Raw genomic sequence first — 14,628 nt, 5'->3', positions numbered from 1 at the left:
GAGGTGTATTGTGTGTATTAACAAGGTAGGGGAATTGAAAAGAAAGGGGAGGGGGGATTGTACACGCATCAAATCATTTCAATCACAATATTCTATTTTCTTTTCGTAAAACATGGGTTAAGGGACTGTTCACTGAATTGTACTATGTCTGGTTCTATTAACTTTTAAGCAGGGGCGTAATAAGTAATTTGTCCAAGGGGGGGGGGGCTTAACTGAAAACTTCCTGAAAACCATAGATTTTACTGATCCGGGGGGTGGCTGAGACACAATAGCCACCCACCCCTCCCCTGAATAATAATAAACCATCATTTAGAAGAAATCAAGGCTCCCTTCAAAAATAACCGCCAAAGCTAAGGACGGAAATAAATTTTTAATTGATAAATAAGAGCCTAGTTAGTATGGCAAAGGCAAGTAGCGATGAAGTCTTCTATGACAACATTGAATTTTATAATTAATAAATAATATTTTTACGAAAAAAATGATATTAGAGATAAGTGAAATAAATAACACAAACGTTTAATAAATAGTTTTAAGTAATAAAAACAAGAAAGACAACACTTATAAATTAAATAAAAACGAATAATCAAGAGGGGGTTTATCTATAAAATGACATTTCTGACTGATGATTCACATCGGTACCCTTAAACCTTTATCTGATTTAAGAGAAATAAGACACTTTTTTCTCGCAAAATGGATTATATTTAATCCCAGTACTTAGGAGTCAAGGAAAGAATTGAAAAAAATGTCGTCTTGACAATTTTTAATGGGTTTTTACAATCATACCTAAGTCTCAGTAGTAAAAAAATCAACCTGATCTTCCTCAATATATCTTAAATGAGGTTTAATGGATACCATTTTCAATCGGATCTGCACTCTTTAAAATGAAGGCCAGATAAAATTAGGTCTACATTCCCTTTAAGAGTATTTCCAATGAAAACCACTTAAAAAGTTGCCACACTATGTTACTAACCTGTCAGCCTGGTCAGACCAAAAGTAAAGACGACAACTGAAAATACAAAGACGACAAGCTCTTCTGCTCCTTCCATTTTACATCTGGAATATACAAAGACGACTGAATGTGAGTACGGTACCCTCAAGGAAACTAACCTAAGGATTTACAGACCTAACATTTTATTAAATCTTAAAATTGGTTAGGTTAGTTTAAGCAAGATAGGCGGAGTTGGAAGGGGGTTAGATTTAGGGATAATGAGAAGTTGAATTATATCCGTAAAAACGCACAGGGCAGGGCCCGGAGTTTAAAATTTCAATATTTTCTGTCAAAACTACTCATTAATTAGTTCGGATACCAATTAGGTCAGTTTCCTTTAAATAGCTATGTAAAATGGGTTGGAGCAGTGCAGAAGTAAAAATAAATAATGAACTTGTTTTTTGTATAAATGCAGTCTCTATTCAGGGAGTACAGATTGTACTGTAGTACAGTATTCTCTATTTAGGGAGTACAGATTATACTGTAGCACAAGAACCAATATTCTATGCTCAGGGAGTACAGATTGTACTGTAGTACAGTATTATCTATTCAGGTAGTACAGATTGCACTGTAGTTTACTATTCTCTATTCACAGAGACAAATTGCACTGTAGTACAGTATTATCTATCAGGTATAACAGATTGCACTGTAGTTTACTATTCTCTATTCAGAGAGTACAGATTGTACTGTAGTACACTATTTTCTATTCAGAGGGTACATATTGTACTAAAGTACAGTATTCTCTTCAGTACAGAATGTACTGCAGTTCGGTATTATTTATTTAGGAAGTACAGAATGTACTGTAGTACAGTATTGTCTATTCAGGTAGTACAGATTGTACTGAATTATGTTGAACTTGAGTTGGGAACATCTGTTCTAGTTCCACCACTGACTGGAATCCATTATCATCGTTTTCTAAACATAAAAAACCTTCAAATGCTGAACAATTTATTTCAGTTTTGTAATTGTCCGTTTTTTTAAATAGGATTTTAAACGTAATTTCAATTATCCATCTTTTAAAAGATCGAATGTCGTGTCCATTGTCCATGTTTTTCTCTCTGAAATGTGGCAATTTTTAATTGTGATTTTTCTATAAAAGTAAATTGTAGATAAATGCTTCAAAAACAATGGAGAAAATTGTCATAAATAAAAACCTTTCAAAATGAAAATAAACGACGATATCTTCCACATTATTGAACAAATAAAGGTTTAAAGAATATCGGTATGAACTGAACAAGGCCCTCTTAAAACGAAATGTCACTTGAGATTGCTAAGACAGTCCCTTTACTTAAGGTTTTCTATAATTGTATCCCTAAAATATGAGCATACCTGGCAAATGGAATCCTATTCTTGATATCTCAGTGTAATCTGTGATCACCTAGAAGAGTTAAAGAGGGGAAAGGACAGTATTGTAAAATTTATTTCATACCCGATTGATTAGTGGCTATTTTTCCAGTTAATAGTATACCCACTTAACCGAGAATCTCAAAACTAAGCTAAGAACATTCCCATGAGTCTCCTGAGTCCCCAATCAAAATTTGAGGCAAATCGGTCCACGGGTTCCCGAGTTATGATCGAACAGTATGTGGAAAGACACTGTCAATAATAATTAGTAGTAAAAATAAGAATAGTTTATATGTCGTCAAGATCTGATTAAATAATGCATTCGCAAAATAGTTGAGTCTTTTCCACAAACTCTGATTTCCTTATATTTTCTAATTTTTGTAAACCAGTGTTGTAAACCTAGATATTTCAAACTATAAATTCTGATAGATCAAATCAATGTTCGAAATATTAAAGGTTTACACAGGTTGCAAAGATATAAAAAAATAATAAAATAATAATAATAATAATTATAATACTTATAAGCTCTAATTGAAAAACTTATGAGCTGAGTGTACCCGTGGTTAAATTACTCTTGTATCTTGTATCATCAATGTACTAACCTGCATCTCCTTGAGTGTACCCGTGGTTAAATTACTCTTGTATCCTGTATCATCAATGTACTAACCTGCATCTCCTTGAGTGTACCCGTGGATAGATTACTCTTGTATCCTGTAGACTTGGTAAACTGAGGTCCAGGAATATAAACCTCTTGTGTATTCAAATCCTGGCAAAATTACAGAATTTGTAGTATTTGTCTACCAGTATCATCAATAATTCACAACGGTAGCCTTCAAATATTCATTGTTACTGAAAATTGATTTCTACACACCTTTGTAATAAACACAACGGTGAATCATTGATAAATAAAATTGTTGTTAATATTTAAAAGTTTTTTGATGTTAATAATTTACTCATTTTTATCCCGAACCATATTTATTACTAAAATGTGATTAAAGGGAGTGTCTGGCTAGACATGGTAGTTGAGCTGAGCATGCAGTTTTATAGAGAAATTTTTTAGGATTCATTTGAGACCTATCAGACGTTTTTCTTTGAATATTTGTTCAGCCAGAGGGCAAATTCAATCTTTAAATCCTCATTGATTGTCCATTTTGTAGGTATAAGTTTGAAGATCGTTTTTTAAAAGAATATTTTATAACAAGGAGGAAAAGTGTAAAAAAATTCTACAGTTAACTAATTAGATATTTAGAAATAGAAATTTGTCAATAAATCAATGTTAGAATCAATTATTTCTTGTTTATCATCATGTTGAATTAATTATTCTTAATGAATGTGATCGCAGATTTCTTCAAATTCTTTAAATGTCGTCTTTTCAATAAAATTTCGGGAAATGTAAATGAATAATGAGACATTACAGAAAGCAATAATTGAATAAGATTACTAATTTTTGATGATAAGAGTTAATTTTTATTTTATCCTGTTCCTCAACAACTAATTAATTCACTGTAGAATTTGTGTTACATTTTTATATGTTTATATGCTATTTAAATTTCCCGGAGAGTAATACGTTTCATCCCCCTACCCCATTGTGCGGTTGTTGAACAAATATGCACCGAAAAACGTCTGATAGGTCTCAAATGAATTCTAAAATACTGTATTCTCAGGTCAACTACCATATCTAGCCACACACTCCCTTTGATCACATTTAAATAGAGTTTGAGATAAAAAAAATTAGGAGATTCTTAACATTAAAAAGCTTAAAGAATATAGTAATGATCTTGATCCCAACCACATAGAGAGTAAATAAAGCACATTTTTTTACATATTTTTTTTACCATATATTTCAGTCTGTGTTGACCCTCCTCAGTATAAGAATTTTTTGCCATTTAGACTTAAAAAAATTTCATTTCTTAAAATAATTTTTTCTTCTGTCATAACAATTAAAAAAAAAAAAAAAAATCATTTCTTTTGTTAAAATAGATAAACATCCTTTACCTTCTGTTTCTGTTCTGTGTTGACCGGATAAGGATCGCTGATAACGTCAATAAAACTGTGACAACCCCGGGAACCCTTGCTCGGGGTAACTAAATAACATTGCTAAAGATCCGGATCCAGATTTACTGGATCCAAAAATTTTGAAAAAAAATTTAAACAGGTTTAAAGCAATCTCAACCAGACTTGGAAAGAATACAGACTGCCAGTTCAGGATATATATTTCGATATTATCATTAGCCTCAGAACACTTAAAAGATGATTTAAAAAAAGAAAGGAAATTTAAATTTCTTCAAACAGTGTTGGCTCCCAAAATTTGAAACAGGATCCAAGAGGAAAGTATCAACAAAGACTAATAAAGTTTTCACAAATCTGGAGTGTAGAGTGTGGACATGGGTTTAATTGTGCTAAGTGTTAATGTGGATTAGGCTCCGCATCAAGCTCAGACATATCAATGAAATAGATTTCTGGTTAGCGGACTTGTCGTTGTGCAGCTCAATTAATTTTCCCCCCGAATATCTTGTTCAGTAAACAAAGATAACTCCTTGAGTCCATTTATCTAACAAAAATCTCGAACGTAAGATAATTAGAAAATAAAAGATAATTCAGAAGATAAAAATTAAAGATAAATAATTCAGAGGAAAAACTAGGGCATTGAACTCACCAAGTAATGTCAAATCACCCTTTCTCTCATGAACCTTCTGATGTTGGCGCAAACATTTCAGCTAAAATATTTTGAAAAAATATTATTTTTATGTTTAAGAAAACCCTTTAAAAATACTTCGACGAAGAATTTCTTCTGGAATTTTTAACGGCATAAGTCATTCTGCCCTCGTCGTACATCCTCGTAATCATCTCTGTGGATTGTTCAGCAGATTGACCCATCCAAACCATTCAGCTTATAACTTAGTTCCCTCTCATATTTAAAATCTAAACTTTGTTTTCCAGGATCTTGTATTGTAATTTTGATTTCAACAGTGACTCGGACATAATTTTCACTTATACTACACTGACCTGTGCATAAGATTTATTACAGGGTCTGCATAAATATGGTCGCTGCCCAAGATGTTTTCGTACATGCTCATAGTACATACTTCTAACAGAACACTTAATTATTATTATTATTATCGTTCAACCTACAGTCAGTGTATTCTACGTGACAGTTTTCATATCATATATTATTCCAAGAAAAAACACGCGTTAATTCGTCTACATTTGCTAACTAATTCCAATGTTAAATATGCCTTAAAAAATGTAAAGAAAGAAAAAAGAAGAAAAAAATTGACGACAAAAAAATCTTAAGAAAGATTTGCTCAAACGAAGTAAAATCCAGGATTTGAGGAAGAAAAGAATAAAATAAAAGAAAAAGAAAGGAAAGAACTTTAGTCTGTCTATGTACTCTGTACCTGTGTACAAATGCTTTAAAGCAAAGCTGACAGGTGAACTTTGCTTCACCTCTATGCGAGGCAAGATGGCGGTTTAAGTCCTGCTGTGTCGCACACCTCTTAACAATAAAATTGGTTTTAAAGGGACTGTAGACTTAAGTTTAATTGACCCTCCGTTAAAAGGTTTGTTTGACATCTTTTTTTATTTTGAAAATTGTTAGTGGTTTGGATTTCTGCTACAGAAATAATGAAGGAATTTCTCCAAATTAAACACTTTTTATGGTAGAGAAAGTACAATATCTTCCACAAAATTGATCAGATAAAGGCTTTTGGGTATTCTTGTGAATGAAAGTTACATGATATTTCAACACGGCATTTTTTGAGAAAATAACAACTTTTTACTGTTTATTTGTTTACCTTTGGGCAGTACATACAGGCGTGCTGACCCACAGTATTATGTCGAGCCTACGGTCAACGGAAAATAGCCCAAAAGGATTGTACATTTTTCATATGTCATTATTCAAGAAGAAAAAAGGCATAAATATGTTTCTTAGGGCAATAATGATAAATACTCTGTCATGAAAATTAGCATGTCGTCTATTTCGGTTCTCATCTAAGAGACATTCCTAAAGGCTAAGATCTACACAACGGAAATCCTTTAACTAAAAAATGGTAATTTTACATAATGATCCCTGAGGTTGACAATTCCTCATGAATGAAATAAAAATAAAATTTTTGAGAATCGTTTTTCCTTTCCTGGTGATCCTCCAAATGCGATGGCTTTTTGAATCGTTTATCACAGATTGGACAAACATGCCTGAAATCAACACGATACTAAAATACGCTAACAAATTTAAACAAGTATTAATATTAAAATGCTGTTTGACAACATGCATAATGTGTGCAAAACAAAATGAAAAGTTAAATTAAGAAAATAATAGTTAATCAAAAAACATTGATTGTATCTTGTACAATGTGCATTGAACAGTGTACGTTACTCTTTATTAATTACCTTAGAACACTCTCTAAATCATTATGTACAACTCGAAGGTGTGCTATCAAATTTTTTTTGGTTCTATCAAGTAATGGAGGTAAAAACTATTTCCTATTTTACATTTTACTCACATCTATAAATAAGCATTGGAGGTGAAAATGAAAAGCAAGAAAGAGTAATTGTTAGTTAAACAAAAAATAATAACCTCAACCCCTAATTACTAATAAGTTACTCTCCATGCAAGACAGCAATGCCTGATTTACAACAGTATCATTGAAAACTTAATCCGATCAAAATTCTGGGAAATATTGTCGTTTTTCTGACTCGGAAAAAATATTTATTTTTAGTTTTTCCATTGCCTTTTACAAGCAAGAAATTCGCAAGTCACTTTCGCAGACAAACCGCAAATGAAAGAAAAAAAAACATTGATATCTGATTTATACTTGATCTTTGCATGAAGAATCATGTTAACAGCCCTATAATGAAAATAGAAAGATATATTGTATCTCCATTTTCCTGAATTTGGTTGCACAATGGAAACAGGAATGGTTCATCTTGTGGGTCTGACTAAAGTAAATTGAAATTATGGGTAAAATCTCGGGAAATGTCGCTTGGGCCCCCCCCCCCCCCCCTTTATTTAAGAAAACAGAAACCTCAGTCATTGTCTATCTATCTATTTTAACCTAAACAATCCTGTAATATCTACACATATTCATTTTAATTCAAACCCAATTAAAGTACATAATTTCTATACTTACCATTAAAAATGTTTATTTTAATCTATATATTTAATTTTTGAGGGGACTGGAGGAACAAATACACAAAAAATTGCACTGCGCAGTATTTTTTTTCTCACTGATATATAAATTATAAACCCCATCTATTACCTGATATGATTGTTTCTGTTTCTCACTGATATATAAATTATAAACCCCATCTACTACCTGATATCATTGTTTCTATTTCTCACTGATATATAAATTATAAACCCCATCTACTACCTGATATGATTGTTTCTGTTTCTCAATGATATATTAATTATAAATCCCATCCTTTACCTGATATAATTGTTTCTGTTTCTCAATGATATATTAATTATAAACCCCATCCTTTACCTGATATGATTGTTTCTGTTTCTCACTGATATATAAATTTTAACCCCATCTACTACCTGATATGATGGTTTCTATTTCTCACTGATATATTTATTATAAACCCCATCTATTACCTGATATGATTGTTTCTATTTCTCACTGATATATTAATTATAAACCCCATCTATTACCTGATATGATTGTTTCTATTTCTCAATGATATATTAATTATAAACCCCATCCTTTACCTGATATGATTGTTTCTGTTGAGCAAACTATTGAACTCTTCTCCACAATGTTTACACACAAAATATTTATCTTTCACCTCCTTTACCTCTTTCACCTTTTTCTCCTTAAAAACATACTTTAAATAGAATTTAAACAAAACTAGCATAAAAAGGGAAACACTAAACGTTCAATTTTTTAAATAATAAAGTCTACAGAAAAAGGATTGAAGAATAAAGATTGTGTCTATTTAGTCTTTGAGACAGGTTTGAACACATTAAACAAAATGCAGCAATAAACCAATAATATATTTCAAAAAGTTAAAACTAACAACTGTAAAAAATTTACCTTAATTTTTTCTGGTAAAATGAGCCCAAGTTTGTGATCCTTCTCATGAGCGTTCAGTTTATATTTATTCTTAAACCCCTTCAGTTAAACAGAATATCAACAAAATTAAACAGATTTGAAATTTTTTTTCCATTTTTTTTTCAACATTTTTTTTGATTCAAGCAGGCTAAATAATATTCATATTTGTTTTAAAAAAATAATCGAGTTTGATTCGTTAAAACTTAAAAATACCTATTTATAACACTATTATTTTGGTTTGTAGTGCTTATAGTTTTTGGATATAAATTGTCTCACTATCAAGAAGGTTCAATACATTTTAGATTTTATTTTGTCCCGAGGTTTTTATTGTTATTCTTTCCTTGCCACAGTTTGAACAGATAAATGGGAAACTGTTCAGATGAATTAATTGATGATTTTTCAGCTTGTATAACTAAAATTAAAAATACTGTTAATATTAAAGAGATTTTTACAAATTATTAATTATTTCTTAAATCAAAAGATTGCTGTAATAATTTTAACAAAACAGGATTTCTCCCGGAGCAAACCTGGATCACGTGCCAATGTGTCGTAAATCAGTTTATTCCCCCTGAGACATTTCATCCCTCTTAGTGTTTCACCATTTCAATGAAATGATTGTTAAGCATCAAAAGCAATGTAAGACAAATGCCGCGATGTTCATTGATAAATTTTGACAGGAAAAACAGTTTTAATAATAATTAATGTATTAAAGAATTTGATATATTGGAAGAAGAGCGACATTTAATTCTAATAAGAATTTTTGATTTTTTAATATTTCTTTTTCTGTCTAAAATTGTGTTTAAATGGTTAAAACTTAAGGAGGGGATGCACTGCACAAGGGAGACTGATGAAAAAATCTACTATTTTTCAATATAAATATTAAATATGCGCCAATATGTCAATTAATTTTAACATATGAAAATTTTCTCTTTAGACTGATAAAAATATCTCAACTTGCATTTGTTTTATAACTGACACAACTATTCAAACCAGGGAGAATCCCTTCAAACCTAAATATTATTCTCTCAAATTTTGGACAAAACAAATTTTTGGTTTCTCCAAATCAAATTTTTATATATGATTAACATAATAAGTTTTTAATTGATTTCCCACAAATAATTTTCTTTTTTCATCCCAATTAAAAGAACAGTTCAAACACCCTCAAAAAGGAGAATACAAAATGAATACCTTCGGGAAAACTTTGAAACAGGTTTCACAAGTTAATTGGTTAATATCTAGATTAGAGGTAAACATTCTTTTTTTCCGGCATTGTTTACTTTCTATAACTGGTTTCCTGAAATACAGAACATATTGTTTATTTTCTAAAACCAGTTTCCTACTAATAAACACTTTTATAATTATAAATAACTGTTCTGTTACCTTGAGCTAAGATTGTTTTCATGTTTAATTTTCAGTTTCTGCTTTTTGCTTGGTAGACTTATAGTAGAATACCCACATTCTATCCCTGCAATAAGAATAGTTTTCAGGGAGAATACATTTAATCCTTTAAATTTCATTTGAAATTAATATTTTTTTCATTAAACTAGCATATGAATAGAATACGTTTTTTATAAAACTATTTTTAATTGATGAAATTAATCTTTTTTAATTTAAAGCTTTTTTATGAAAGGAATGCTTTTTTATTTAACTATCATGATGAAATTAATCTTTTTTTCAATTAACTATCATTTACGATGAAAATCTTTTTAAATAAAAACTTTCATATCAAAAGAATGCCTTCTTTATTTTAACTATCATGATGAAATTAATCTTTTTTTCAATTAACTATCATATTAGATGAATATCTTTAATTCATTTAACTATCATTCTAAATTAATTTAAACTTGAAATCTTTGAAACTAACTACATTAAAAAATAATAAATATATTATATGTTTGTTGTTTCTTTGATCAAAGTTCTCACCTAATAATGTTAATAGCTCGTTTATTTTTTCAGCGTCGTCCTGGAGAAAGAAAACATTTTAAAAAGATATTTTTAAAAATTTCACACATCAAACAATAAAATCAATGGATAAAAAGCATAAATCATCCAACAAGGCTAGTTTAAGGATTAAGATCGTCTTTTTGGAGGATTTCATCTTTGAAGAGGAAGACGATATATTTACTGCGTCACACTACCTGGTTAACACAAACAGTCCCTGCGTATATAAGCTCTAGAAGTAGATGAACAAGGTGAATACTGAAATCCGGAATATAAATCTCTAATTCATCCTCTTCCAGAACACATTAAACAAAATGCAGCAATAAACCAATAATATATTTCAAAAAGTTAAAACTAACAACTGTAAAAAATTTACCCCCCCCTCCCACCTTTCAAATCATTTAGTATCGGTGAAAGTTCTACCAAGTTTTCTAAACAATGTTCCCAGTTACTGGGTCAATGGTTTGTATATGAAAGAACTTTCTAGAGATGAATAAATAAGAAATTTGTTAATAATAATGATCTCTTCAAGCGAATCAAAGTTTTTAAAATTCAATCTGATTTTTTAGACTGTAAGTGTATTTCTAAGTGACCCTCTATGCACAGATGGCAACGCTGATTCACAACGGTACCCTTGAAACCTTTATCCAATTAAAAATGTGAAAAGTTTTGTCGTTTTTTCTGGGTTTAAAAGTTTTAATTATGATAATTCCTAGAAATGACGCTAGTCACTTTTGTAGAGAAACCACAATTTAAAATATCAGGTTCCAGAAGCATTAATATTGATATATTATTTATACTTGATTAGACAAAGCTCTTAAGGATACTGTTGTGAATCGGGCATTGATATCTTTACATAAAAAGTTGCATACAAAGTTGTAACTACGCTCACAGTCCTTTTAAAAAGTATCCGTAATAAAAAACTATTTGCTCTGAGCGATACTAATATGTATATAAACCACAAGGTTTTGTTTATTTTACCCTTTTTTTCTGAATTGTTCTTTTAAATAAAATAAGATGGATATAATTTGTTTCTATGAAAAAAAAACCAAAAAAATTTGTGTTCACTTTTCTATGAACGAAAATGTAGTAAAATGTACATATAGAACAATGTACATATTGTACAAGTATGAGTTTAGTAGGAAAAGAATGCAACTACATCAAATAGATTATAAACTATGTTCACATTGTAAGTAAATGTATGTACATTGTACACTGTACAGAAAACACACAATATATCTATTTGTGTATAATGACTTTCGGAGTTGTGTACATCGAGATATACTGATAAGCAAATTAACAGAATGAAATGAATCTAACTAAATGATTCTGAAACTGAGAAATAAATTTAAGTAAAATTCGTTCACATTGTATGTACACTTTACTGTACATGACAGGTATTAATATGTGCCATGCTCTTACACTGAGAGGTTACATTGGAATTTCAATAAACGTAATATTAAAATAACTTTGCTGAATTATGTTTATTGTTAGTTTATGTACATTGTACATTTTGCAGTACACGACAAATATCAATATGTAACATGCTCTTCTGAGCAGAGTGTACACTGAGAGATATATCGTAATTTACCTCAATGTAATTAGAAAGTAATTTTCATGTACGTTTATGTACACTTTACTGTACACGACAAATATCAATATGTACCATGCTCTTCTGAGCAGAGTGTACACTGAGAGATATATCGTAATTTACCTCAATGTTATTAGAAAGTAATTTTCATGTACGTTTATGTACACTTTACTCTACCCGACAACTATATCTATGTACCATGCTCTTCTGAGCAGAGTGTACAGTAAGAGATATATTGGAAAGGAATTTGACTGAATGAAACTGAGAATACTGAAGAGAAAGTAACACAAACAGTCCCTGCGTATATAAGCTCTAGAAGTAGATGAACAAGGTGAATACTGAAATCCGGAATATAAATCTCTAATTCATCCTCTTCCAATATATCGAGAAGAAGCCTGCTACGAGCTCCTAAAATGAAAACGTTTTTCAATTTCAGGAGTACGTGTATCTTTTAAAACTCCCCCCCCCCCCCTCTTATAGAAAATCATTTTTTCTCCAGAAGTTAGGTGTACATTTTTTTCTTCGCTGAATTGGGACTAAGTATGAAAAAGGATGAAAAAGAATGGAGAAATCAATTTTTGCCCTATCTCTAAATATGTTTTTTTTTAAGAAAGGGACTAGAATAGATGCATCAATCACAATAACGTAAATTTACTAATGTAAAGAAAGAACAATTTGAACACTTTAAATTTAAAATTACTTGAATAAATCGATGGGCCCTTTCAAATTACCTAATATGAATTTATGCGCCAAAACTCTTCCATCCCTGCAATTGAACGCGGCATCACAGAACAGATCTTCTGCATGTAGGAATCCGATATACGACACTAACATTAAGGATCATCACGTTTTTTAGAAAAAATTAAAAAAAATGTTACAACACATAAATGCTTTGAGTTACTATAAGAGTTTTCCAACTAAATTTGTTAATCAAACGTGTCTTCTATTCGAACAATTAAGTTGAATTCAATAATTAAACCCAACCGTCATTAATCACAAAAAATAACATAACACCGGCAATTTTAATGTTTGAATAAGTGCATTAATAGACCAAATGTTCAAATAGATAAGTAAATTAACCATAAACCTGAGAAATAAGAGCAGGTAAAATGTTAATAATTAATATCCAAATACCAAATAGAAACATTTAAGAAAACCCATTTTCTTAAAAAATCTGTTTTTTATTGTGAATTCCTTCTGGGAAACACAGTTGACAATAAGAATAATCACAACCAACCTAGTTTAAATTATTTTCTTGTGATTTTAAGTGGCCCTCCATTGAAAGAGGAGCATTCCAGATTCATAACGGTACCCTTGAAACCCTAATCTAATCAATAATGTGGAAGATAACGCGTTTTTCTAGCTTAGTGTTCGATTCTGTTCATATCTCCACTATTTCTGTTCAAGAAATGTGTAAGTCACTTTTGAAGAGAACCACAAACGAAAAGATCAGTTTTTCCAAAACTAAAACAAGGATATCTTATTCAACATTGGCCAGACAAAGCAGAGCTGAAAACTTTAGACTGGTGGATATCGAGATTAATGCTTGATCCTCTCATAGCTAAACTGAAGACTAATTTAGTCTTTAGATTAATTTCAAGAGATTAGAGATGCGCTCTATAACTTTTGAAATACCGGTTAATAATTTTCCCGCATTTGTGGTGTCATATCCATTTGAACTAGTGATCAAATGAACGAACGTAAGTTTTGGATTAATGTTTATTAAATAAAATGTTAACAATGAATTAACTTTACTTTCCTTTCCTCTTCCTTTGATTTCTTTTTTATATTTTCTTTTAGAATTGGGGGGAAATATTCCCGCAACCTATATTTTTGGAGGTTATAAAGTATTTTCAACTCTGAAACACTTAATTTTGTATATGTTTAATCGTTTTCTAGGTCCTTGTTGCCCCTGGGCTGAGGAGTTAGATTAGTTGTACGCTGCCCCGGCCCGGTACTAGAGCGAGTCAGCTGACGTGTACTGCGCCTGACTATCTGTCAGCCGGCAGGTATTTCCTTCAGTCTTGTGGCGCAGCTTTTCGAGTTTCCTCCCACCCGCCCGTCTCTGGTTTAGGGGCTGGGGGTTTCTCGGTTGGGGTTGGGTGTGGGCGTTCTGGGTTCTGGGGGTCTGGGCTTGGTCAGCAGTTTGGGCTGAGCAAGCTCTGGGGTTTCTGTAGGGTGGGTTTAGGCCCGGTCCTCTCCCTGTTCTGACCCTCATTCCTGGTCAGTCCATATTCTCCTGGGGGGCTCCTAGCCGGTCCTGGGTTAGGAGTCGATTATTCCTTTCTGTTCCTGTGGTTCTGCGTCTCAGCTCTATTCAGGTAAGCGTACAATGCTCTAAAAACCGGCTTGTGAACATCCGACTTTAGATCAATCGGATGTTAGTCCATTCGATATAGCATCGTATCTGCAATTGTTAACAACTTTTCTTTATTACATGTAGTAGGAAATGTGATATCTAACAAGAACGGATTAAAAAGAAGTTTCCACACTGGATATTTAGATTAAGCGATCAGGATTAATCGTATCTAATTCTAAAGTTTTCAGCTCTGGTCATCAGCGTGAATCGAACATGCAACTTTATCAATAGCGAGTCACTTGGAATTACATTTACAGTCCCTTTATAATACATGAGTAATGCTTGATGCCTATATCGTTTAATGTATCTTCTCTACTTTTCCCATTTTCTTTCATTTTTCTGAAATAAT

General features: G+C 31.3%; 2 protein-coding genes across 4 annotated transcripts in view; both read right to left on the bottom strand.

Annotated features, from left to right (window-relative positions):
- LOC111708359 (rootletin) overlaps positions 1 to 1,055 on the bottom strand; it is a 49,574-nt gene extending 48,519 nt beyond the window's left edge. Inside the window, exon 1 of the mRNA XM_023481693.1 lies at positions 971 to 1,055. The gene's annotated coding sequence lies outside the window, so the exon portion shown is untranslated. The remainder of the gene's footprint in view (positions 1 to 970) is intronic.
- LOC111708362 (zinc finger protein 780B) lies at positions 1,053 to 14,625 on the bottom strand. 3 transcript variants are annotated; one of them, XR_002766650.1, is made up of 22 exons: positions 14,569 to 14,625; positions 12,652 to 12,747; positions 12,279 to 12,328; positions 10,527 to 10,607; positions 10,312 to 10,351; positions 9,769 to 9,853; positions 9,577 to 9,682; positions 8,729 to 8,800; positions 8,371 to 8,448; positions 8,046 to 8,149; positions 7,220 to 7,270; positions 6,722 to 6,784; positions 6,466 to 6,526; positions 6,127 to 6,174; positions 5,731 to 5,828; positions 5,339 to 5,420; positions 4,989 to 5,049; positions 4,328 to 4,416; positions 3,000 to 3,098; positions 2,318 to 2,366; positions 1,744 to 1,903; positions 1,053 to 1,424 (listed from the first exon to the last, which is right to left on the bottom strand). XR_002766650.1 is itself a non-coding variant. In XM_023481701.1 (21 exons), the coding sequence occupies exons 1-21, from the start codon at positions 14,612 to 14,614 to the stop codon at positions 1,806 to 1,808; spliced, it is 1,557 nt and encodes a 518-aa protein (XP_023337469.1). In that variant the 5' UTR covers positions 14,615 to 14,625; the 3' UTR covers positions 1,053 to 1,805. The 3 variants fall into 3 exon arrangements, 2 of the variants coding, with proteins under 2 accessions (XP_023337469.1, XP_023337470.1); XM_023481701.1 differs by having other exon boundaries at positions 1,053 to 1,903; XM_023481702.1 differs by lacking the exon at positions 6,722 to 6,784 and having other exon boundaries at positions 1,053 to 1,903.
- Between the last annotated feature and the right edge of the window lie 3 nt (positions 14,626 to 14,628).

Source organism: Eurytemora carolleeae, unplaced genomic scaffold (assembly GCF_000591075.1).
Source record: "Eurytemora carolleeae unplaced genomic scaffold, Eaff_2.0 scaffold20, whole genome shotgun sequence".
Classification (NCBI taxonomy): Eukaryota; Metazoa; Arthropoda; class Copepoda; order Calanoida; family Temoridae; genus Eurytemora; species Eurytemora carolleeae.
Note: the sequence above shows the minus strand (reverse complement) of the source record. Positions and strands in the feature narration are given on the sequence as shown.